The sequence below is a fragment of the Budorcas taxicolor genome, chromosome 22, assembly GCF_023091745.1.
Source record: "Budorcas taxicolor isolate Tak-1 chromosome 22, Takin1.1, whole genome shotgun sequence".
Classification (NCBI taxonomy): Eukaryota; Metazoa; Chordata; class Mammalia; order Artiodactyla; family Bovidae; genus Budorcas; species Budorcas taxicolor.
The window spans coordinates 50,868,200-50,894,303 of NC_068931.1; the positions used below are offsets into that span (position 1 = coordinate 50,868,200).

The 26,104-nt window shown below is 42.8% G+C and overlaps 1 protein-coding gene across 1 annotated transcript; it reads left to right on the forward strand.

Annotated features, from left to right (window-relative positions):
- The first annotated feature begins 8,388 nt into the window (after nucleotides 1-8,388).
- Nucleotides 8,389-25,081, forward strand: LOC128067373 (zinc finger and BTB domain-containing protein 6-like). The gene is made up of 2 exons (XM_052660381.1): nucleotides 8,389-8,430; nucleotides 24,293-25,081. The coding sequence occupies exons 1-2, from the start codon at nucleotides 8,389-8,391 to the stop codon at nucleotides 25,079-25,081; spliced, it is 831 nt and encodes a 276-aa protein (XP_052516341.1).
- The last annotated feature ends 1,023 nt before the right edge of the window (nucleotides 25,082-26,104 follow it).

Here is a 26,104-nt window from a genome sequence, read left to right on the forward strand (position 1 = left end):
GCGTAGAAGAATCAGATGAGCTGTCTTTCTCCCTTTGATCTCTGGAAAAAAGAGAATCCTAATTGTTCCTCTCTATTTGTTCCTGAATTTAAAACTTTGCTAGAAGGAAAAAAAAAACAAACTGAATTCATTATTACAAATTTTGTGCTGAGTTCACTCTTCCCAAATGAATATTTATTTAGGCTTCGGATACATAATTCCAAAAAGAAAAAGAGAAGGAAAAGAATGATTGTTCTTGGGTGAGCAGAAGTGACATTGAATATCATTAAGTAACATAGCAACCTCAACTCTAACAATGAAGTGACATTTCTTTTTCTTTTTTTAAGAAAGAACTATTTGTATTTCTTTTAAAAGTCTCTCCGGGATGTAGGAGAAGAGCACACTGAATGCAATAATTTTTACAGAACATTTTTCTACTTTGGAGTTTTGTATCGTGAATCACGCATTTGTTCCGGGGTTAAGGGTATCAGACCTCAATTTTGATTACAAGTTACACACATTCTACACATTGGAAAGTAAGTTTTGAATACTGAACTCCAGGGCAAGGCCTTCCCTCAACCCATTAATGTAACAAATACTCTTTCTACTTTGCTGAATTTCTGTTTGGAGACATTATTTAGAGCCCACTATTTATTTGCTGACCACGTTTGCCCTGTGTGTCCCCCGACTGTGTCATTAAACAAATATTTGTTCATTCAATAAACATTTATTGAGAGTCTCCTCCGTGCCAGACTGTCTGCTTAACACGAGGGTATAGGGAAGATGAAGATAAATATATAAATAAACAGACATGATCCCCACCCGCTAAGAGGTCACAGGCTGGCAGGCTACAGGCTCTTTCATCCAACGCCCGTGTGGATGTTTTTTCCTGTGCATTTCGGGCCAGGACTGAAGTAAGGCCAACATACACAGTAGGACAAAATTCTAGGAGCCGCTCACTCCCAGGGGTGAGCGAAGGCAGAGGGCATCCCCTGGCTGCCTGAGCTCCCTACGTGGCCTTTTCCTCCTGTCTGCTGCCCTTCTCTCTGTTCACTGACACACTCATGCTTATCTCAGTCACTCCCCCCAAGCATCTACACTCGGTGTCTGTTTGTCACGCCCAGGTTACCCTCCCAGTAACCATCCTTTGTTTAACCACTTCTTCCAGGCCTTGTTCAAACCCCACCTTGAACGTCCTTCCCAGGCCTAAGAGCCTGGTCAGTTTCTCCCCACTCATTTGCATTCCTGCAATGGCCTTTATCACCAGCCAACTTTTAAAAAAATAATTTTAATTGTTTTGGAGACACTGCCTTGGGAGAGACCCCTGGTCTTCTCCTTACTTGTTGTTGTTCAGTCACTCAGTCGTGTCTGACTCTCTGTGCCCCCGTGGACTGCAGCACGCCACGCTTGCCTGTCCTTGACCATCTCCTGGAGTTTGTTCACATTCATGTCCATTGGGTCGATGATGCTATCTAACCATCTCATGTTCTGCCACCCCCTTCTCTTTTTGCCTTCAATCTTTCCCAGCTTCAGCCTTGTTGTAAGTAATAAGTCTTTCATTTTCCCTGAAAAAAAAATTATTTTTAATTGAAGTATAGGGTTTTGTTTGTTTGGGGTTCTTTTTTATTTTGGCCATGCCGCAGCTTGCGAGATCTGAGTTCTGCACTGTATATATGGGCTTTCCAGGGGGTGCTAGTGGTAAAGAATCCAAACTGCCAATGCAGGAGACAGAAGACGGGAGACAGGTTCAGTCCCTGGGTTGGGAAGATCCCCTGGAGGAGGGCATGGCAACCCACTCCAGTATTCTCGCCTGGAGAATCCCATGGATGGAGAAGCCTGGTGGGCTACAGTCCACAGGGTCGCAGAGAGTTGGACACGACGATATATATAGTGTATGTATAGTAAATATATCGAGAGAGAATCTGAGAAAGAATATTCTTTTTCAGATTTTTTTTCATTATAGGTTATTACAAGACTAACAGCAGCCCATTTGTATCCAAATTATCACCTAGGAAACTCTCTCCGCAACCTGGGGTCAGGTGCTCATGGAAAGCAAGGCTTGTGTTCCAGTCTCTGCAGACCTCACTGCAGACCTTCGGGACCCAGCGCACTGCTTTCCACAGGTGTGTGTCTTAGTCCACTCAGGCTGCTATAACAGATGCCACTGACCAGGTGGCTTAACGACAGACACCTGTACTTCTCACAGTTCTCACAGTTCACAGGAGGCAGTGAAGCCCAAGGTGCCAGCAGCAGCAGCGGCTGGTGAGGGCTGGCCTCCTGGTTGGCAGATGGCTGGCTGTCTTCTTTTTGTGTTTTCACACAGAAGCAAGTTCTCTCTGAGCTCTCCTTCATAAGCGCACCAACCCCTTTCCTGAGGGCTCTGCTCTCTTAACCCAGTCACCTCGCAAAGGCCACACCTCCAAATACCATCACACTGGGAACTAAGTTTCAACATAAGGATTTAGCTGCTGCTAAGTCACTTCAGTCGGATCTGACTCTGTGCAACCCCATAGATGGCAGCCCACCAGGCTCCCCCGTCCCTGGGATTCTCCAGGCAAGAACACTGGAGTAGGTTGCCATTTGCTTCTCCAATGCATGAAAGTGAAAAGTGAAAGTGAAGTCGCTCAGTCATGCCAGACCCTCAGCGACCCCATGGACTGCAGCCTTCCAGGCTCCTCTATCCATGGGATTTTCCAGGCAAGAGTACTGGAGTGGGGTACCATTGCCTTCTCCTAAGGATTTAGGGAGAAACCCAAACAGTCAGTCCTGTAAACCAGAGTTTTAGCAAATGACTCCTTTATTTATCTGATTCTTTACAATCTTCAGCACATTTTTAGGGTTTCTTTTTGCTTTAACGAAAGCAAACATTGATCTAAGGCATTCCCAGCACTTGAATTTAATTCTACAGAAGCAATAAAGCAATTGTAAGAAGTTAGCTTGCTAGAAAAGAAAAAAATGTTTTTTTTTCTAGCAGCTAAATAAATGCAACAACAGATTAAGTAAATGAACATTTTGTTCAGCACTAATTTCCTCTGTGTGGCAGGGAGGGAGTAAATTGGTTAGGACAAAATAGGCTTTCTATTTATGGTGTAAGAGATGGCTACTGGGTGAAGGTCTAGGGGCTACTACTGAATGGCTTCTAATAAAGAATCACCCTGGTGACCCTCTTCAAATTGGGCAACAATTGCAAGATCTTCTCTTTCCTGGTGATGATATAATGTGTTGTGGAATAGAATTGGATGCAGCCAATTTTACAAGCAGCGTTTTCTATGTATTGCTAAGGCACACCACTCCCTCATTGTAGGAAACACCACACACACGCACAGATGGTCATCTAAGCACACGAGCTACAGTGCTTCTCAAGATGGTGCCCTTCATGTGCTATGTTTAAAGTGGATAGCAAACGTAGACCTACTGTATAGCAGAGGGAACTCTGCTGAATGTTATACGGCAGCCTGAATGGGAGGGGAGTTTGGGGAATAACGGATACATGCATATGTACGGCTGAGTCCCTTTGCTGTCCACCTGAAACTGTCACATTATTAATCAGCTGTACTCCAATATAAAATAAAAAGTTTAAAAAAAGAGACGATGTCCTGGAGGAGTTAGTGGGCTGTCACCCTTGGCATAGTTTTTACTAATGGCATTCGCTCTATCCAGTGGCATTTGATCTATCACAATTATTTCGGTACTGATCCCACCTGAGCTTTTGTGAAATCCATCCTGAATGTGCCCAATCACTGGCCTCAAGAGTAGTCCTTCCCTCTTCTTGCTGTTGCCGTACACCAAGGGCCTGCCGGAGGAGACGTTTGTCTTCATGCGGTGACTATATAGTGCAGTTTAATTTTGCTAATATAGTTCAGGCCAGCAAATTCAGAATACTGAATGGGAATGCCTGTCTTTCTTGGAAGATCTCAGCTAATGCTCTCTGTAATCTGTGTTTCCTCCTTCCTCCCTCCACATCCAGGCTTCAATCCTCTTCCATCTTAAAGACGCAAAACTCAAAAGCAGCACCACTTGCTGAATGTAGAACAGAGCAGGGTGTCTCTAATCCACGACGACTTTACAACTGCCATCAATATAGGTTTTGTCAACCAGGAGTGGTTCCAAATGTGGAAGCCCCAGGGCACATTCAGGAGACGTGCTCTGAAACGTGGGAACTTTGTAGCCAGAGGGTAAATAGAGGGAGACTCACACTCCTCCGTATATGTGTTTCTGAAATCAAGGAGATTTTTAAATTAGTTAATTGGAAATTTTAAAGGAAATAGGAATGAAGAATTGTCGATTTTTATCTACTTGAAAATTAACTTTAGGGCTTCCAAAAAGTATGGAAAAAATTAAAACTATAACTACCAAATATATCTGTGAAATGGAAGCAGACTCACAGATAGAGAGAACAGATTTGTGATTGCCAAGGGGGACGTGGGATGGGAAGGGAAGGATTGTGAGTTTGGGATTAGTAGATGCAAACTATTATATACAGAATGGATAAACAACGAGGTCCTACTATAGAGCACAGGGAACTATATTCAATACCGTGTGATAAACCATAATGGAAAAGAATAGAAAAAGGAGATCTATATATATAAATAATTGAACCATTTTGCTCTATAGCAAAAATTAACACAACATTGGAAATCAGCTATACTTGATAAGTTGTTTTAAATAAATAAAATCATTTTCATAAAGTTTACTTTTTCTTTTTTGTGGCTTTTATTTTTCCTGGATAAGTTAACTGTCTGTACTTTTCCTATTAATACCGTTCAAACCAGTTTGAACCAGTATCATTTAATCTTTCTAGAAACATATTGACAAAGCTCTTATTTTGTGTCTCATTCTGGTTATATAAAAATGGAGAAGAAACCATGTTTTTGGTCTACAAGCAGTTTATAATATAGAAGAGACAGATTTATAAGCCAATAACATATAAGAAATTGGGTGTCATACGTCTACCCGAGAATTATAAGGGTAGAGGACAGAAAGGCCAGAGTCATCAGTTCCTGATGAAATAGAGTCAGAATTTAAAAATCTGAGTCATTAACCTCAGAGACCTTTTCCAGAACTAGCATTTTCTGAATGGATTGTATCTTCAAGGACTCCTCAGATGTGCCTTCCCTTAATTAACAATGGCATATGTCAAAAGTCCTTTTTTGTGTTTTGGTTGTATCGTGTCTTAGTTGAAGCACGCAGGATTTTTTAGCTGAAGCATGAGAGATCTTGTTCCCTAACCAGGGATCAAACCTGGGCCCCCTGTACTGATCCAGCCCTGTTAGCCACAGGATCATCAGGGAAGTCCCTGTCATAAGCTCTTTAATAAAGTCCTATTAGTTGGGGAAACTCTTTGTGTTTTCAGTGATGACAGATTCATTTTTCATTGCCTATCTTGACGATCTCTGGTTTATAGAAAGATAGCCAAAGGGAAAATTTGAATTCCCAGTTTCCTTCAAGGTCAATGGGAAATCACTCACTTTTTTCCCTCCAGTCACTTGGCTCTGCTGACGTACAGCAGTACACAGCACTAGCAAGTGAGCCGGCACCTACTTGTGATCTCCAGCTTCTGAATTCATTCCCTCAACTTTTAGCTAAATATGGATGAAATTTAAAATTCACTGACTTCTTATATCAACCAGTGTTTTTAACCTGCAGATTGTGACTCATTAACAGGTCATGAAATCAGTTCAGTGGGTCTTAATCAGCTTTTATAGAAAGAAGTAGGATAGAAGAAAGCAAAATAGAAAACAGCAGGATGCATTTCATCATCAAGTAAGATAAAAATTGGTGAAACTTTTTATTCCCACTTGTGTGTGTGTGTGGCCACAACATAAAATGTATTTCTTACTGTGTCACAGGGAGAAAATTAAGCCACTAGACTCTAATCGAGACTCTAATCCTCATAAAGCCACTTACAACCAACTAGCAAATATCTGTTGAATCGACCTGATTTGTACGTGTGTTTGTGGATTTACTCAACAAACACTAAGTCTGTATGTGTATACGACATTGACCATTGCAACCCCTCATTTAAATTTTGTGAAAATGAAGGATGAGAGCAGGCTTTCAAAGATTAATCAGCTTCAGTAAAAGCTCTTTTTTTAAGAATAAATCATTCTGTTTACCAGGACTACTTGATAACCTTTAATCTGGCTGGTATAAAATAGACCCTAAGGTCTCTAAACCATATATCCAGAACAGATCCTACAAAGCAGGAACCCCTGAGAAAGAAAGAAAATAAAGTCGCTCAGTTGTGTCCAACTCTTTGTGACCCCAAGGACTGTAGCCTATCAGGTTCCTCCATCCATGGAACTTTCCAGGCAAGAGTACTAGAGTGGGTTGCCATTTCCTTCTCCAGGGGATATTCCTGACCCTGGGATCGAACCTGGGTCTCCCTCGTTGCAGGCAGACACTTTACCATCTGAGCCACCAGGGAAGCCCCTGGGTCATAAGCAAACAGAGCTTTCAGATCCTAATCTGTCCTGTGCCGGGCCAAACTGCTGCCTAACAGCCAATCCGAGCTGCTCAGCACACGTTCCTGGCCCCCCAGCATAGATGCTGTCTCAGGTACCTGTCCCTGGTGTTCTCTTTCGCACCGTGATGCTGAGCACTGATTTTTTCTGGCTATGATGACCACCCACCCCCACCGGCACTGCCACCATAGGCATCGCTCTTCCCGGGAGCCACAACCTCCCTGTCCCTCGGTGGGCGGAGCCACCACTATCCAGAACTCCCAGTGCTCACGACTGTCACAGGCTGTACCCAGCTTGCAGATCTGGGCCAAGCCTGCAGGGGCCTGCACCATCCCATCTGCCCTTTTGTGCTTCCATCTCCCTGCTGTGTGGGCCAGATCATCCTACAAATTCTTCAGTTCTCTGCCTGCTGGTCCAGGGGAGTGGGGTAGGGTGCTGGGAGGAGACTGGGGGGAGGGGACTTGTGGCAGGGGTATCTGGTGATGAATGCAGTCAGTAAGACTCAGCCTCTGACCTGCTTGCAGCCCAGTGGAGGGCATCGGACTGTGATGGTCCACAGATGATCTGAGCAACTTGGGGAGGTGGCGGGGGAGGATCGCAGAGGCCCCCTTGCCATCTCTACAGCAAAACAGAGTGCCCTTCAGCAGGACCTGTGCCCTTCAGCAAGACCAGAGCTCTGAGGTTTCACAGCTGCTGCCACAGCCCATGTTCCAGCGCTTCCTGGAGCAGTGGCTTATCACGTCCCCTGTTCCCACCCCTGAAGGTCAGGCATGTTTCTCCCATCTAAGCGCCAAAGTTTCTTTTGTGGGGAGCATAGACGTGGCTCCACTGAGATAGAACACCAGAGCCTACTACCCAAACAGAATCTGCAAAAGGGTCCATTTTTGTGCCCTCTGTTTTCCCTGGTGGCTCGGTGGTAAAGAATCTGCCTGCAATGCAGGAGACTCGGGTTCGATCCCTAGGTAGGGAAGATCTCCCGGAGAAGAGGATGGCTACCTACTCCAGTATTCGTGCCAGGAGAATTCCATGCACAGAGGAGCCTGGCAGGCTACCGCCTACGGGTCACAAAGAGTTGGACACAGCTGAGCAATTAACAGTTTCACTTTTCCCAAATTCAAACATCACAGCAGCCTTGTCTGTGCCTTAGAGCAACGCAGAGTCCCAGCTTTCCAACGTAGACAGCTAATGAATGGAGCAACATAAAAATGAATGCTGAAACTCCCTTAAGGGGCTCCTCCTCACAAACTGAAGAGAAATTCTTGATCATGCCTGTGTGATCTGGAAGATCAATTGCATTCCAGAATCTTCTAGTTTAAAAAAGCAAGCCACCAGCAAGGAGTTTTTAATCTGCCATTTGTCTGGGTTTTGGCACTGCAGCAAAATGGCTAAATCTAGATCTGAGGTCAAATCCCAGCTTTGCCATTTAACATCACTTAACCCTCTAAGCCTCAGTTTCTCTCTCTATAAGATAGGGATAATTCCACAACCTACCATATTAGGTTGTTTTGAGGATAGATTAAAAGAACCTATCTTAAGTACCAAGTATAGTATCTGGCACAAAGATAAACAGAGCAGGACCCCATGGTCCTTGGCCCCCATGTCCTCTGCCTGCCCTTCACAGTCTGTGAAAAACTTTAGCCAGTAAATAAGTTTAATCAAGGAAGTGAGAACATGCAGAAACAAAGGAAAAGAGTCAAAGAAGACCAAATAATAATAGTTTAGTCATTAAGCATAGTCAAGGACCTTGAGTTCCTTCTCAAGGGCTATAGATAATATCCTGAGCCATATCCTGTGAGCTGTCTCCTACTGAAACCAGCACCGGGAGAAGTGAGCTATGCGACGGCCGATTGCAGATGACATAAGCTACCAGTTCTGAGAACTGGCCTCGAGAAATGGAAGCAAACCGACCCTGAACTGAAGATTAACTGTATGTAAAACAATCGAGATGACGCTGGTCAGACAGCTGATGACCAATTTCAAGATGACTGTCAGAGCTGACTGAGCTATTTCTGCTTGTAGACCTCTCCGTCTGTCTACAAACACTCTAGCCCACTGATCGTCAGTTGTGGGGAGTCAGCCTTTGGACAGGATGGCCTTCCCTGTTTGCCAGCATCCAAAATAAAGCAAACTTTCCTTTCCACTAAACTTGTCCCACTATTGGCTTTTGAACAGCTGCACAGCCAGACCACACTTTCAATTACAATAGGAAACAGTAAATGTTCACTGTTGTTGTTACAGTTATTAGCAATTATGAGAACTGGTGAAAGAGTAGGATAAGGTATTTCAGACTAAGACAGATGATAGAGAGTTTATAGACATGTGTCCTTATTTCAAAGCAGAAATTAAATTTACTGTATTTCAGTGTATCCTCCTTGTTTGCTTGTACACATGCCAAAACCAAAGAGACACAGCACATCATACAGTGGAAAGAACATGGACTGCAGAGTCAGACTGTGCTCACATCCCTGTCTTTTACTTCCTGAGACATTTGGGCAAATTATCTAACCTCTCTGAGCCTCAGTGTGCATGTGTGCATAGTCGCTCAGGCACGTCCAACTCTTCGCAACGCCATGGACGATATAGCCTTCCAGGCTCCTCTTTCCATCAGATTTTTTCAGGCAAGAACACTGGAGCAGGTTGTCATTTCCTCCTCCAGGGAACTTCCTGACCCAGGGATTGAACCCACGTCTCCTGCCTCTCCTGCATTGCAGGCGGATTGTTTTGCTGCTGAGTCTTCAGGGAAGCCCCGAGTGTCACTGCATTCATCTACAAAATGGAGTCCTAATGAACTTGTAGGATTGTACTGAGGATTTTAAAAAAACCCTTTCTTCTCCGTCTCTCGCAGGCTGACACTCTCTCCCATGCGCACAAACAATTCTTACCCTACAGGAGTCCTTATCACGTTATACCATATTATCTCCCCCACCATAGTGTAAACATCTTGATTGGAGTGAGCCTGTTTTGTTTGCCTTTAATCTCTGGTATTTAGTGAGGTTCTTGGACATAGCTGGTGCCCAGCAAAAGTTTGCTAGCTGATTGAATGAATCACTGAAAATGGCAGAAAAATACAGTTGATAGGAAAATGAAATTTGTTTACTCCCCATATTCTGGAACAAGCTTAGTAGCTCTTTCATAAGTGAATTGTGTTGTATGCTGAGATTTTCTCACTGTAGTAGATGTAATCTGATTTGTGCTTCATCTAAATCTTCACGGCATCCTACTATATTCCCATGTCCTCTGGGTTCTGTGTTATCTGACCTTGCTTCTAAACTTTCTGCTGAATGGAAATCTTTTCTTAAATTATCATTATACAAATAACACACAGTCACAAAAAATCATAAGTCTGGAAAAGTTAAACTAAAAATAAAACTGAAACACTCTAAATTCTACCAACAAATTATTATTAATATTTTAGGTATAAGCTTCTAAGATTTTTTTACACAACCTTATTGAACTACAACTCATTGCATTCTTGTATTAGCATTAGTTTGTATTACTAGTTGCATTATTGTATTAGTTTGCTAGGACAAGATATCAGTTAGGGTTCTCCAGTGAAACAGCAAAGGGTGTGTGTGCGTGCATGTGTGTGAGAGAGAGAGACAGAAAGAGAGAGATTTGTTGATTAATTTTAAGGAATTGTCTCACACGATTGTGGAGGTGCAAGTCCAAAACTAACAAGGCAGGCCAGCAGGCTGGAGACCTGGGGAAGCACTCCAGCCCAAACGCAGCCTTCTGGCAGAACTCCTTGCTCAGGAAGGTCAGTGTTTTGTTCTATTAATGCTTTGATTGACTGGATGAGACTCACCCATATTAGGGAGGGTAAACAGCTTTACTCAAAGTCCACCATTCAAATATTCATCTCATTCAAAAACACTTTGACAGAAAAGTCCAAATAATGTTTGACCAAATATATGGGTACTGGCCGTCCTGCCAAGCTGACACTTAAAAGTAACCTCTGCAGGAAGCCATGACAAAATATCACAACCTGGGTGGCTTAAAGAATAGGAATTACTTTCTCACAAATCTGGAGGGTATAAGTCTAAGATTAAGGTGTTAGCAGGGTTTTTTTCTGAGGCCACTCTCCTTGGCTTGCAGATGACCGTCTTCTCCCTGGATCTCCATATGGTCTTTCCTCTGTGTGTCTGTGTCTTACTTTCCTCTTCTTAAATAGACACCAGTCATATTGGACTAGGCTTCATCCTAGTGACCTCTTTTTAAATGAGCTGCTTCTTTAAAGACCCTCTCTCCAAATATAGTCACATTATGAAGGGCTGAGGGTTAAGATCTCAACAAATGGATTTTGAGGGGGACATAATTCAGCCTGTAATGGTACCATTTTGAAACTGAGCAGGACCCTGTGGGGCCCTCCTGGTACAAAAAGACTTTCTGGGTCCCCTGTTTCTCGTTGGCAAAGAAAAGGCTTCAGCCTCCTAGACCTTCCCTGAGTACCAAAAGGCAGATTCAAACAGTTGTTAAGCAGGGAACTGAGGGGACACGGAAACCAAGGAAGAGTAGTCAAGAAACAATAGTGGAGGAATAAAGCAGAGTCCTTCTGAACTGTGATTGGAGAAGACTCTTGAGAGTCCCCTGGACTGTAAGGAGATCCAGCCAGTCCATCCTAAGGGAAATCAACCCTGAATATTCACTGGAAGGACTGATGATGAAGTTGAAGCTCCAATACTTTGGCCACCTGATGCGAACAGCCGAGTCATTGGAAAAGACCCTGCTGCTGGGAAAGATTGCAGGCAGGAGGAGAAGGGGATGACAGAGGGTGAGATGGTTGGATGGCATCACTGACTCAGTGGACATGAGTTTGAGCAAGCTCCATGAGATGGTGAAGGACAGGGAAGCCTGGCGTGCCGCAGTCCATGGGGTTAAAAGAGTCAGACATGAAGAGGGAGGTGGGAGGGGGTTCGGGATTGGGAGCACGTGTGTACCCGGGGCGGATTCGTGTTGGTGTATGGCAAAGCCAGTACGGTGTTGTGGAGTAATTAGCCTCCAAATGAAATAGATAAATTTGAATTTTTAAAAAATGAAAGAAAGAAAAAAAAAAGAAAAGAAGAGTCAGACACGACTGAGCAACTGAACAACAGCAAAGCAGAGTCCTAGTTCCTCCTCAAGCAACATACAATACATCTCCAAGTTCTTCCACAGGAACTGAGGCCCCACCCTTAGTTGGTGGAGGATGGTAACCACATGCTGAGACCTCAGACGGATGGGAACAGAGGGCTGATGGTTGAGATTCCTAAAATCCCACTCTGTTACTTCAGGACCAACCAATCAGAAAAATTCATATGCCCTGCAGCCCTCCCTTAATATTTCACCTATAAAACTCTTCCTGGAAAACCATCAGGGTGTTTGAACTTTTTGAGCATGAGCTACCCCTTCTCCATGCTTAGCCCTGTGATAAACATTTCTCTTCTCCAGACTCCAACAGTTTTGGTTTGCCTGGCCTCACGGTGCATCTGACACATGAATCTGCATTCAGCAACAATTCAGTTCACTCACTGAAACTGTATAATTCAATGTTGTTGTTTTGTTTTAACATATTCACAGAGTTGTACAACTGAACTCTGGTCCACTCACTTGCTGCACAGCAAAGTCAATGAGCTGATACTGGATTGTAGTGAAGGAGAGTACAGCATTTATTTGTAGGGCACCAAAAAGCCCAGACACCCTGAGATAAATTTCAGGGAGGGTTTTTTTTTAAATTAATTAATTTATTTATTTGGCTGCACCAGGTCTTAGTTGCAACTTGTGGAATCTAGTTCCCTGACGAGGGATTGAACCTAGGCCCCTGCACTGGGAGCTCAGAGTCTTAATCACTGGACTGCCAGGGAGAAGGTGATGACAAAGGGTGAGATGGTTGGGGGTTTTTAAAGGCAGCGTTTGGAGTGAAGGTTGCAGCTCATGGACTTCCTTCTGATGGGTTGGTAGTGAGGTAATGGGGTGATATTTGGGGAATGATAACCATCATCCCCCATTCTTCAAGAAAAAGAAGATAACCTTTTTCTTCTAGTTGGTCTGGGGTCTACATGCTTCTGGTCAGTAAATAGTCACCATCCTCCACCTGGGTGGGGGTGGGGGTCTTAGTTTCTGCAGAACAGCTCAAGGATATGTATCATATTGTTATGTATACCCCTCAAGGTGGGACTAGGACTCTATTTCATTGCCGAATGATTGTCATTTCTTTTTTTTTGTTCAACTGCTTTTCTTTGGTTCTGTGTTCCTTCACTTTCCTAATTAGTAACAGACGTGCCTGCTCTTTGGAACTCAGGGAAGTACTGGGAAACTAAAACCTCTTTCCTACAAACGAGAAACAGAGGGACTTTTCTATCTGGGAAGGCTCCACAGGGTCCTGTTTGGTTTCACAACCATCACCGTAATCAAATATAGAACAGTTTTATCACCCCTGAAATAATTCCCATACCCATTAATAATTACTCCCCATTCACCACCCCCAGTAGAGGAAGGATCTAAAGCTCTATTCATAGTTAAGGAAATGGAGGCCTGGAGATTAGTCCAGGGCTAGAGTCTAGCTGAGAAAAACCACAGGGCTTCCTCCCAGGGAGGAATTTGAGATACTGATAGACAGCCACCTGTTCCATAATACTCATTTTTCTAAGTGCCAATATTCCCAAGAATATTAGTTCCTAAACTAATATTCCCAAGAATTTTTCCATCTGTCAGTAAATCCCACAGCTATCCCAGCTGTATGATTGTGGAGCTAGATATCTGCTTCTTGTACTCATGTTCATCAGGGTGTTACAGTCTTTTCCTTAAGCATCTGGTTTATCCCCTCTTAGAAGCAGGTACAAAGTGCCCTTCTCAGAGAGTAAAGAGCCATCCAAGTCTGAAGCACAAGCTACCCACATACCTAGGGTTTAGTTCATAACATGGATGTTAGCAAAAAAAAAAAAAAAAAAAAACCCCACTATATTAATTGTTCAGAAGGGTTGCCACAATATCCCCACTTGGAAAAGGCAGCCAATTAGTTCTCTTTACATTCTTTAGAAAGGAAAATGGGAAATGCCACAATAAATTATGTCATGGGTTACACAGTTTTTTGGTTGAAAAACAAAATACAAGGAAGGGGAATTTCCCCTATAATTATGTGCATCCCTAAAATGCTAGTTTCTTTAGACTTTTTGTCAGTTTTCCTTACTAAAGTGACTTCAAGCACTGCACTTAGCAGCCCCCTCAAACTTCTAGCCCCATAGGCTTCAACCATTATCTTCAAAGACTTGCAGTCTAAAGTTTCCCACCTAGTACACTACTGTTTTATAAAACAAATAAAAACAAATAAGTAAAATTATTCTGGGGTGATGGGGTCTCTATAAAAGAAAGCATGGTAGGAGACAAGTTTATATACTCTGTCCACAGTACTCTGTCCACAGTGGGGTGGGGTAGGTACTAGATTGCAAAATAACATAATAAACCCAGAATCAGCTCTGGTTTGATGGCCAAACTAGGCTAGGGCCAGATTCCTATCAGTGAGCTAGGCTTATAGACACTTGCTTGGACTTTGCTTTGCAGTGTAAAGATATTTCAGTCCTAAAATCTGATCTCTGGCCCAATAACACTTTTTTTTTATGACCATGTGGCAAGCAAGACTTTAGTTCCCCTACCAGGGATTGAACCCCTCCACATTGGAAGCTTGGGGTCCCAACCACTGGACTACCAGGGAAGTCCCATCAATTTTGAATCAAAAGTCAGAGCATGGTCAAAGTTGCAGATATACTCCTGTTTCCATTCAGGCCCCTTCTAGCATGACAAGCCAGTCCACACCCAAATCTCCAGCTCTTCAGGTCCAAGAATAGAACTGGAAACGTGCACCACCCTTGATGTAGAAAAAGACCGGGATTCTACAAAGGTATACAAACTCTGCCCAGTCAAACTCTGCCCTCTCTCTCAGCCAAAACAAAGACAGAGCTTGTCAATTTTTGAGATGTAATCAAAAAGGATAATCCAGAATTTACATGCAGATTACGTGTTTGCTTCTCTATAATGTAATTATCTAATAGTAATAAAACAAGCTACCATTAGCAGCATTAATTGACTTTCATATGAACTCATTGAAATATAGGACCCTGAATGTACAGACAGATCCAAGTCAACAAGGAGAAGTACTAGGTCCCAGAGTTTCTTCCCCTCAACTTAGGGAAAAGGTTTCTTTCCCAACACCCCTAGCTTTGTTGTAATTCCATTACCCATTTCTTAGTCACTTAAAATTCCAAAAGAAGTACCTTTGACCCGCTTTTCCTTCTTTTGTGGTACAAATCCCTTTAGTCATCAATTTCCAAGCATTATTTCCTTGAAAAGTCTGACATCCTCCCTTTTTCGGTCCTCAGCCAGGGCAGGTCCTCAGTAACTACATGCTGCTCCTGTCTTGCCCTAAGCTCCTCTCCATCTCATCTGCTTGATACATCCATACCAGAACCCCTGTAATGCCATCTTCATTGAGTCATTCCTCAGCACAAACACATACAGTGGTGGCCCCCTGGCACCTCCAACTTCAGCCTGTAATCCCCTACCAGGTTTTTGAAGTCCTTCACAAACAAGATTCCTCCGCCAGACTTGCTACTCCTGGATGGCAAGGCTGGTCTTAATGATCCCCCATTGTAACACAGAGTAGGCAGGGAGTAAATTCCAGCCAAATGAACCACCAACAGACCTTGAGTAGGTCATATCACCCATTTGACTATAATTACTGGGACAGAGAGTTAATGAGTAGTGTGGATGTTTTGCGTTTATACAGGTGAGAAAGCACAGAAAGGGCATTTTGACAGGTCAGTACTTTGCCTGGTCTTGTAAGTGCTTGCAATCCTTCTCTTGAGTGCAGAACAATAACACACAATTATTTCATGAGTACTTTTAAATGGTAGTATAGGCTTAGAAGAATTGATGTCAAATATTTCTTAAAGTTGACTGCAATGTGGTGATTTATAGGAATAATATATGTTTGGTCTTCATCCACAGCTCCCCAAACCCTTGGAATTTCCTGAGCAATAAGAGCAATGGGATATTTGGTCTCTTGTCTTCTGCTTCTGAAAATATTTCAGGGAAGTTGACATTTAGGGACTGGTTAGCATGGGACTGGTTGCCAGGAAAACGGACCATGAGTTTAGAGGGTTGGAACTTTCAGTACCACCCCCATCTCCACTCCACGTTTCTCATTTCTGCGGAACATGGAGGGGTCAGAGGTTGAATCAGTTGCCTTTAGTCAATGATTTAGTCAATCATGATAATGTAATGAAGTCTCCATAAAACCCCAAAAAGGACAGCTTCTTGATTGCTTTTGGGGGAGCTTTCATGTTGGGGAACCAGAAAACTTCTGTGTCCCCTGAGCCAGACCCTAAACACATCTATCACAGAAGCTCCTTTGTTCAGGACTTCTCCTTAGGTATTTCTTCATCTGGCTGTTGATTCATGCCCTTTAATATCCTTTTATAATAAACTGGCACTCTAGCAAGTGAAATGTTTCTCTGAGTTTTGTGAACCATTCTGGCAAATTAATGGAACCCCAGGAGGGGGTTCCAGGAAACCCTGATGTATGGCCAATCGGTTAGAAGCGCAGGTAACAACCTGGATTTGCTCCTGCCCCTGAAGCAGGGGGCAAGCTTGTGGGAATGAGCCCTTAACCTGGTTGAATCTTATTCTATCTCCAGGTAAGACAGTGTCAGAACTGAGTTGAATTGCAGGACACCCCGCTGCCATCCACGACTTGCTTGTTGGTGTGGGGAAGCCTCCAAGGACTCTGCGTGGAACTGGGTCCAGAAACCCTCTTCATTTACTGTACAGAACTTGAGGCTGTGGTGAAAACCCTGTCTGACCACAGAACATTGTTTTATTTGATCACGTACCCTTTCACACAAATCAGATATACTGTAAATAGCATCACTTGAAAATATAAAAATAAAAGAACACATCACTGGGGAGGTCACTTAACATTTCTAGGTGTCAGATTCCTTATCTGTAAAATGAGTCTGTACAAACCAGATGAACTCTGTGTTCCCTTCAATTTTGATGTTATTTTATTTCATATGCTAGACAACCATCTTCTGCTCCATAAATTAGTAAGTTAATTAGTTTGAGCATTTAGTTTTAAGAGCACACAGGCCAGTAAACTCCTGTATCTCCACTGTATTTCTATGGAATATTCAGAGGGTTGGAAACTTTATTTTGATAAGGAAGGAGGTTTTTTTTTTTTATTTTGAGCACCACCATGCTGCCAATCATTACCATCATATCATTTTAAGAAGACATTTTAAAGCCAAAAATTTAGTCTCTGGATAAAAGATAAACTTTATGTTTAAAACATTTACATTATTTTTAAAAACTCATTGCAACCTCTTTATTTGCTCATTTCACCACAGACTAAGGAAAACTTAGTCACAGATGGATATCTGTTATCATCCTGACATCATTTCTTTTCCTCTGTGTGACCTAGCATGTATTAAATCCAGCTTCCCCATCTGCACATAAGGGTACAAATAAATCCACCATTTCATCATCCATAAATATAAAATACAAAATTTTGGCATTGGAAGATGTATTAAATAGAAGAACCAAAAGACATTTTCCACCCCAATGTTTATAGCTGCGCTATTTACAATAGCCAAGGTATGAAAGCAACCCAAACGCCTATCAACAGATGAATGGATAAAGATGTGGTATTACGCTGGTGTAAAGGTAATTATGGTTTTGAACCTGAATTTAAAATCATTATAACTGGGCTCAAACACACTTTATTAATCAAAATAGGAACCATTACAATCAACACATTTTTGCCAACAAGAAAGTTTGTTTATTCCTGTAGCAAAAAATCCATGCTTCAGGATTCAATGAACTCTTGGAAAGTATTTTCTGTGTGGAAAATGTGGAAGCATTTTCCCGGAAAAAAGTTGTCGAGATGCTTGAAGAAGTGGTGGTCAGTTGGCAAGAGGTAAACATGGCAGATGAGGCAAGCCTTGTAGCCCAATTTGTTCAATTTTTGAAACACTGATTTGCGACGTGCAGTTGAGAATTGTCATGGAGAAGAATTGGGTCCTTTCTGTTGACCAATGCTGGCTGCAGACCTGCAGTTTTTGGTGAAGCTCATCCATTTGCTGAGTATACTTCTCAGATGTAATGGTCTCGCTGGGATTCAGAAAGCTGTAGTGGATCAGGCCAACAGCAGACCATCAAACAGTGCCCATGACGGTTTTTGGCATAAGCTTGGCTTTGGGAAGTGCTTTGGTGCTTCTTCTTGGTCCAACCACTGAGCTGGTGGCCACCAGTTGTCATATAAAATCTGCTTTTTGTTGCATGTAACAATCCAGTCCAGAAATGGTCTGTTGCTATTGCATAGAATAAGAGAGGATAAGACCTCAAAACGACAATTTTTTTGATCTGTGGCCAGCTCATGCAGCACCTACTTATGGAGCTTTTTCACCTTTCCAATTTGCTTCTAATGCTAAATGACCTTAGGACGGTCGATGTTGACTTCTTCAGCAACTTCTCGTGTAGTTGTGAGAGGACCACCTTCACTGTTTCCAGTTGATCATTGTCAACTTCCAATGGCTGGCCACCGCACTCCTCATCTTCAAGGCTTTCATCTCCTTTGCCAAACTTCTTGAACCACCACTGCACTGTATATTTCTTAGCAGTTCCTGGGTCAAATGCATAGTTGATGTTGTGATTTGTCTCCCCTGCTTTATGACCCATTTTGAACTTGAATTAAAAAATTGCTCGAATTTTCTTTTTGTCTAACATCATTTCCATAGTCTAATATATATATATAAAAGAAATAGCAAGTAATAATTCATTAGCAAAAAAAATTAAGCAAAAACTGTGCATTAAAATCATGTATAACATAACCACATTTATTTAAGAATGTATTCCAATATCAAATGGCAAATTTCAACAATGCAAAACTGAAATTATTTTTGCACCAACTTAACATGTATACAATGGAATATCACTCAGCCATAAAAAGTGAAACAACGCCTTTGCAGCAACATGGATAAATCTGAGACTATTAAGCTTAGTGAAATAAAATACTGCATGATATCACTTACATGTGGAATCTAAAAAAATAATACAAACAATTATATATGCAAAATAGGCTCACAGATGTAGGAAAAAATTAGTGGTTACCAAAGGGAAGAGAGGGACAGGCAAATTAGGAGTATGGGATTAAGTGATATAAACTACTGTATATAAATAGATAAGCAACAAGAATACAGAACAAAGAATTACAGCCACTATCTTGTGATACACTTTTTTTTTTTTTTAGCTATGATGAGTAGATTACTGCCTCACAGTAATGGAAAAACCATAGCTTTGATTAGACAGACCTTTGTTGGCAAAATAATGTCTCTGCTTTTTAATATGCTGTCTAGGTTGGTCACAGCTTTTCTTCCAAGGAGCAAATGTCCTGTTACAGTAGCCTCTGGAAACTCATTTCTTTCTAACCTGCAGCTGATATAGAGAAAAAGGAGGATGTATTCTGTCCATCAGCATAATCGGAGACAGTGGAGACCATGTTCCAGCCGCAGTGGCTGCTGGCAGACTGGACACCTTCATGTGATGAAGGGATGGGGTTCCAGGGGGAGCTGAGAGGTGCATTACGTGTTCAGACTTGAAAGGCATCAAACCACCCCTCCAGCTATAAAAGCACCTTTGAAAAACATGACATTATCTTTTAGAGTAAAAAATAAATTATTCAGTCACTCAGTCATGTCCGTCTCTTCATGACCCCATGGACTGTAGACGGCCAGGCTCCTCTGTCCATGGGATTTCCCAGGCAAGAAAACCGGGGTGGGTTGCCATTTCCTTCTCCATTGTGATAGGTTTAAAGAGAGTAAACCTTTTTTACAGAGTTAACTCTAAAAATACTGAATCACTGTGCTCACACCTAAAACAAATATGATGTTATAAGTCAACAATGTTTTAATTAAAAAAAAAAAAAAAGAAGTAAGGTTAATTGGGCCCACCCACCCATCAGAGGCTGTTCGCATTCTTTCTGGTGCACCACCAACAGTTATCTAAACAGACAGTTGGCAACTGGGCTGTTCTTGGATTCCCAAAGTGAGAATGGAACCATAACTACAGACAACACTGAAAAACGCTCATTTACCATCAGCTTCCCTTTTACAAATCCCACATCTGCTTTCCGCACTCTGAAAAGAGGCTGAGAAACATAAACACAGTTAAGCGTATGCATTCGGTATAACACAGATAAAAGGCCCCATCTGTACATGTTTCAGTTCAGTTCAGCCCAGTCACCTAGTCGTGTCTAGCTCTTTGCGACCCCATGAACTGCAGCATGCCAGGCCTCCCTGTCCATCACCAACTCCTGGAGCTTGCTCAAACTCATGTCCTTCAAGTCGGTGATGCCTTCCAGCCATCTCATCCTCTGTCGTCCCCTTCTCCTCCTGCCCTCAATCTTCCCCAGCATCAGGGTCTTTTCAAATGAGTCAGCTCTTCGCATCAGGTGGCCAAAGTATTGGCGTTCCAGCTTCAGCATCAGTCCTTCCAATGAATATTCAGGACTGATTTCCTTTAGGATGGACCGGTTGGATCTCCTTGCAGTCCAAGGGACTCAAGAGTCTTCTCCAACACCACAGTTCAAATGCATCAATTCTTCAGCGCTCAGCTTTCTTTATAGTGCACCTCTCACAACCATACATGACTATTGGAAAAACCATAGCTTTGATTAGACAGACCTTTGTCGGCGAAATAATGTCTCTGCTTTTTAATATGCTGTCTAGGTTGGTCACAGCTTTTCTTCCAAGGAGCAAATGTCTTTTAATTTCATGGCTGCAGTCATCATCTGCAGTGATTTTGGAGCCCCAAAAATAAAGTCTCTCACTGTTTGCATTGTTTGCCCATCTATTTGCCGTGAAGTGACGGGACCGGATGCCATGATCTTCTTTTTTTGAATATTGAGTTTTAAGCCAGCTTTTTCACTCTCCTCTTTCACTTTCATCAAGAGGCTCTTTAGTTCCTCTTCACTTTCTGCCATAAGGATGGTGTCATCTGTGTATCTGAGGTGATTGATATTTCTCCCAGCAATCTTGATTCCAGCTTGCGCTTCATCCCGCCTGGCATTTTGCATGATGTACTCTGCATATACGTTAAATAAGCAGGGTGACAATATACAGCCTTGACCTACTCCTTTCTCGATTTGGAACCAGTCTGTTGTTCCATGACCAGTTCTAACTGTTGCTTTTTGACTGGCACACAGAATTCTCAGGAGGCAGGTAAGTGGTCTGGGAACCCATCTCCTGAAGAATTTTCCACAGTTTGTTGTGATCCACACAGTCCATGTTTCACTTGTCTCTAATTTTCAAGGCTTGATTCAAATGTCCTCCCCCTCCAGGAAGTCTTCCCCACCCCTTCCAGCCAGAAGCAATCTGCCCTTTTTTGAACTTCCTCAGTCTAATCTCATACTATTTTATCTCACTTCTCAGTTTCCTCCAACTTTGTATTTAGTATTATAGTGCTGTGCTATGCAAGGTGCTCAGTTGTGTCCGATTCTGTGCGACCCCATGGACTGTAGCCCACCAGGCTCCTCTGTCCATGGGATTTCCCAGGCAAGAGTACTGGAGCGGGTTGCCATGCCCTCCTCCAGGGGACCTTCCCCATCCAGGGATCGAAACTCCATCTCTTAAGTCTCCTGCATTAGCAGGCAGGTTCTTTACCACTAGCGCTACCTGAATATTATAATAAAAGATGTAGAAAAAATATTACTTGCTCTAGTCAGTTGTAAAGTCCTTGGTGTTGAGAATAAAGTCTTTGGACTTCCTGTGTGCTGCTGCTGCTGCTAAGTCGCTTCAGCCGTGTCCGACTCTGCGTGACCGCATAGATGGCAGCCCACCAGGCTCCCCCATCCCTGGGATTTTCCAGGCAAGAACACTGGAGTGGGTTGCCATTTCCTTCTCCAATGCAGGAAAGTGAAGTCGCTCGGTCGTGTCCGACTCTTAGTAGTTAGGCACAGTTAGCAGAAGATCCTACAGGATGGATTCTCAGTAAACTCAGGGAAGAATGAAGCAAGGGAAGAAGAAGGAAAAAACAAAAACAACGAACAAACAAACCTTTAAGTCTTTAAGTTAAAGGCGAGGACTTTCTACCTGGAGAAGTCCTCTAAGGGAGTATTCAAGAGAAAGTGAAGAAGCAGAAAAGGAAAGAGAGCTGGGTTTTTAAGCCAACAGATAAGTGAAAGGGATTATGTCTAAACAAACAAGGGGCAGAGAAAGTGGGGGAGAGGGATGCAGCTGGGAACATTTTCTTTATGGAAGATACTTTGTTTCATGACCTTCTCTTCTCTCTCCTCCTGCCTTTGGAGTCCACTTGCTCAATGTGTTGACCTGCTACCAGAAAGAAGTTAGAGTTAGGCATGTATATGGGATAACTGCAGACAGGCTTGGCACTCTGAGAAGCCAAGTTAATTCCTTCCCTAGAATGTAAGGATTACTCCTCTGAGAGCAATCAACTGACTGACTCAGGAATTTTTCTCCACTGCCTATGAGCAGATTCGTTCCTACAAGGAAATCACTGGAACATCTTGTTCAGCCAAATCATTTCTTCTTCAACAAAGTCCAAGCCAGTTCTCACAATGCCAGGCTGTCCCTTGCTCACCCGGGACATTGTCTGGATAAATCATCTTAGTCTGAGTCAGCGGGGGGTGGGGCAGAACCTTCTGTCTTAGATAGAGGCTAATCACCCACATACCTCTGTGTGATCATCCTTGCCAACTCAGACCTATATTCATTTGACACTAGCTTCGTTTCAACCATTGAGCCCATCAGTTCAGGTTTGGTCTTAGAGCCAGCACCTCAGACTCAAATGTCCAGAACAGAACACTGCCTTTTCACACATCCTTTGCTTTTCTTCCTGATTCCTCAAGCCTTGAGTTGACATCACTCTCCTAGGTCAGGAAGCCTTCAAATCTATCTACTAACCAGCCCTAAAGGCTCTTTCTCTCTTGGGCCTTATCAGATGCCAGGATCTCCACCCATCTCTGCGGTTAACTCCAGGGATGAAGCCAGAGTTCCCCTCCTTATGCAAAAGTTGCCACTGAAGCCAAAATTAAGTTTAAAAAAAAAAGAAAATGAAAAAAAAATCACACCTACCATATAGCACTGGGAGCTATACTCAGTATCATATAATCTACAGTGGAAAAGAATCTGAGAAGGAGTATATATATATCTACATATTTACCTGTCTATATATCTGAATCACTTCACTGTATACCTGAAACTAACACATTATAAATCAACTCTGTTCAGTCGTTCAGTCATGTCCAACTCTTGGCAGACCCATGAACTGCAGCACGCCAGGCTTCCCTGTCCATCACTAACTCCCCGAGCTTGCTCAGACTCATGTCCATTGAGTCAGTGATGTCATCCAACTGTCTCATCCTCTGTCGTCCCCTTCTCCTCCCGCCTTCAATCTTTCCCAGCATCAGGGTCTTTTCTAAGGAGTCAGTTCTTCATATCAAGTGGCCAAAGTATTGGAGCTTCAGCTTCAGCATCAATTCTACCTCAATAAAAAAAAAAAAAAAAAAGATAATGACTATTTACACCATACAAAACAAAACAAAGCTTAATCAGTTTTCCTAGGAAGAGTTTTATAGCCACTCCCTGCACAGGAACACTAGCTATCTATAAATAAACTGCATAGTTTACAGCATTCAAAAGTCACAGCCTTAGGGAGCTCCCAGGCTCTGTTTCTAGAGGCAAAGCTCACCACCCAGCCCCTTCCTCTGGCTGGATCCTCACCCCAGGAGTGGACAGGACTCACAGAATAGTTGAGCTGTCCTCTATCAAGAAGTGGTTTGCATTTCTAAGACTCTCCTGTTCCATGTCTCTGATCAAAGAGTGATCACTTTCCATTTTCTTGGGTCTATTTTCTTAGCTAACTAGTTTTAAAATTTAGAATAATTCCTCCATCTCCCACAAAACTGCAAGCTCTATCCTGTATCCCTTCCTTTCCATTCCATCCCCATTGTCCTGGTTTAGGTTCTCTTAACATTAATAGGTTCACTAGTCTAGCTCATCCCTCTGCCCTCCTAACTGATCACTTGATCTCTGATATCATCCCAGCCTGATATTTCTGAAGCACATTTTCATTACGTGACTACTTTCACTCCATCCAGGTATGACCTCTCCTAAAATTTTCAGCAACTCCATTGCTTGCAGAACAAGGACAAGATTACTGAGCAAGGCTTCCACATTTGAGCCCCAATCTGGAGAAGGCAATGGCGACCCACTCCAGTACTCTTGCCTGGAAAATCCCATGGACAGAGGAGCCTGGTGGGCTGCAGTCCATGGGGTCTCGAAGAGTCGGACACGACTGAGCGACTTCACTTTCACTTTTCACTTTTCACTTTCATGCATTGGAGAAGGAAATGGCAACCCACTCCAGTGTTCTTGCCTGGAGAATCCCAGGGACGGGGGAGCCTGGTGGGCTGCCGTCTATGGGGTCGCTCAGAGTCAGATACGACTGAAGCGACTTAGCAGCAGAGCTGCCACTCCTACAGTCTCATAGTCTACATTCTGGCTATTGGAACAAGATCTAAGATTTCAAATCTATCTCTCTGTATGGAATACATTTTTACTTATCAAAGTCCTAGCAATCATTTACACAAAACCCTGCACACGGGTGTTCTATAGAAACTTTATTCATAACCAGGGAATCTCGGTTTGGGCTCTGACTAGGGGGTCCTTTCTCTCCTACCAGTGGAGTCGTGAAATATTACTGGCTTTTAATCTGTTTTCCAGATATAAGGAAACCTCTTCCTTCAAACTCATTATGACTCACAGCAACTTGGTAAATTGTAACTTTGTAGGTAAAATCGTGAGATCATTGAAATTTCACAAGATAGTCCTGTAAACATAGATTTCCATGTTAAAGAAGAGGAAAGCAACGTTTTACAGTCTACAGTAGAAAGCCTGACAGCAGAGAGAGAGGAAATGAGATCACCAGAGCTGTCTTCAGTAGACATGGGTTTTAAAGACAATGAAATTCGTATCCTCCATGTGGAATCTATCAGTACTGGGGCTGTAGAAAATGGAAAGTTTTCACAGCCTTGTACCTCTTCAAAAGCAAGCATGTATGTCCCAGAAACACAGCGTTCACTGATCAATTCTACAGTTGAGAGCAGAGTGGCAGAAGTTCCTGGCAATCAAGATCAAGGCTTATTTTGTGAGAACACTGAAGGAAGTCATGCTCCAGTGAATGAGATTCAGGATCTAGAGGACGCTTTTTCCCAGAGGCACCAGTGCCCCCGGTGCCCTCGAGGGTTTCTTCATGTTGAGAACTATCTGTGCCACCTTAAGATGCATAAACTGTTCTTGTGCTTACATTGTGGGAAAACATTCACACAAAAGAAAAGTCTCAACAGGCACATTCGAGGGCACACGGGCATACGGCCCTTTCAGTGTTCTGTGTGCCTGAAGACATTTACTGCGAAAAGCACACTTCAGGACCACTTGAATATACACAGTGGGGATCGGCCATACAACTGCCACTGTTGTGACATGGATTTCAAGCACAAATCTGCCCTCAAAAAGCATTTAACCTCTCTCCATGGCAGAAGCAGTGGTGAAAAACTAGCCAGGCATGATCTGGAAAGGCAAAACCTACTGTAACTAGAACCACACCTTGTTATGTAAGCTGTATATCATTCTGTTGGGCAAGTCTTTCTATGGAAATGCAGCATTTGTAATATTGCATTTCCATCCCCATCTTTAGATCTTATGTTTGGTCTACCTACATGTGGTATGATTTCACTTTCACTTTTCACTTTCATGCACTGGAGAAGGAAATGGCAACCCACTCCAGTGTTCTTGCCTGGAGAATCCCAGGGACAGAGGAGCCTGGTGGGCTGCCGTCTATGGGGTCACACAGAGTTGGACACGACTGAAGCAACACAGCAGCAGCAGCAGGTAAAATTGAGACATTTATCTTTTCTGTGTACTGGATCCCTCCAGAAATTGGAAATTTAGGTTCCCAGTAGCTTTAAGGTGAATAAGAAAGATCACCACCTGACAGCTGCAGGAATCTCAAGAGATTTGGGGGAACCCGAAAAGAGATGAAGTCACCCAAATCTATAGAACCTGGAGGCAAAGCCCTGGGCATGGCTTTTGAGAGGCCTTTTAAAAGCTCAGTCTGAGCAAACAAATTAATCTTAATTTGGCTATATTTGGCAAAAAATGAAGGTAATTTTAGAGAGAAAAAGATTATGTTTCAAAGGATATTAAATTCTAGTTTTCTTAGTTGGGGTCCGTATCTAAGACTCACCTCCCAGCTAATTCTTTGTTATGTTACACAATTGTAAAGTTTAATTGAATTATTAAAAGATACTTTGTTTCTAAATTTGTTTCTGAAGCTTATCACAATGATCTATCTTTGGATAAAAATCAGATGCCCCACAACCTGCAACCAGGAGATTACGCATACTGGAAAAGGGCATAATTTGAAGAAATGTCTCCATCCTAGCTAAAAGGACCCTTACTGGGAGAAGGAAATGGCAACCACTCCACTGTTTTTGCCTGGAGAAACCTGTGGACAGAGAAGCCTGGCAGGCTATGGTCTATGGTGTTGCAAAAGAGTCGGTCACGACTTAGCTACTCAACAACAACTGGGTACTCTTCACTAGCTTATTATGAATT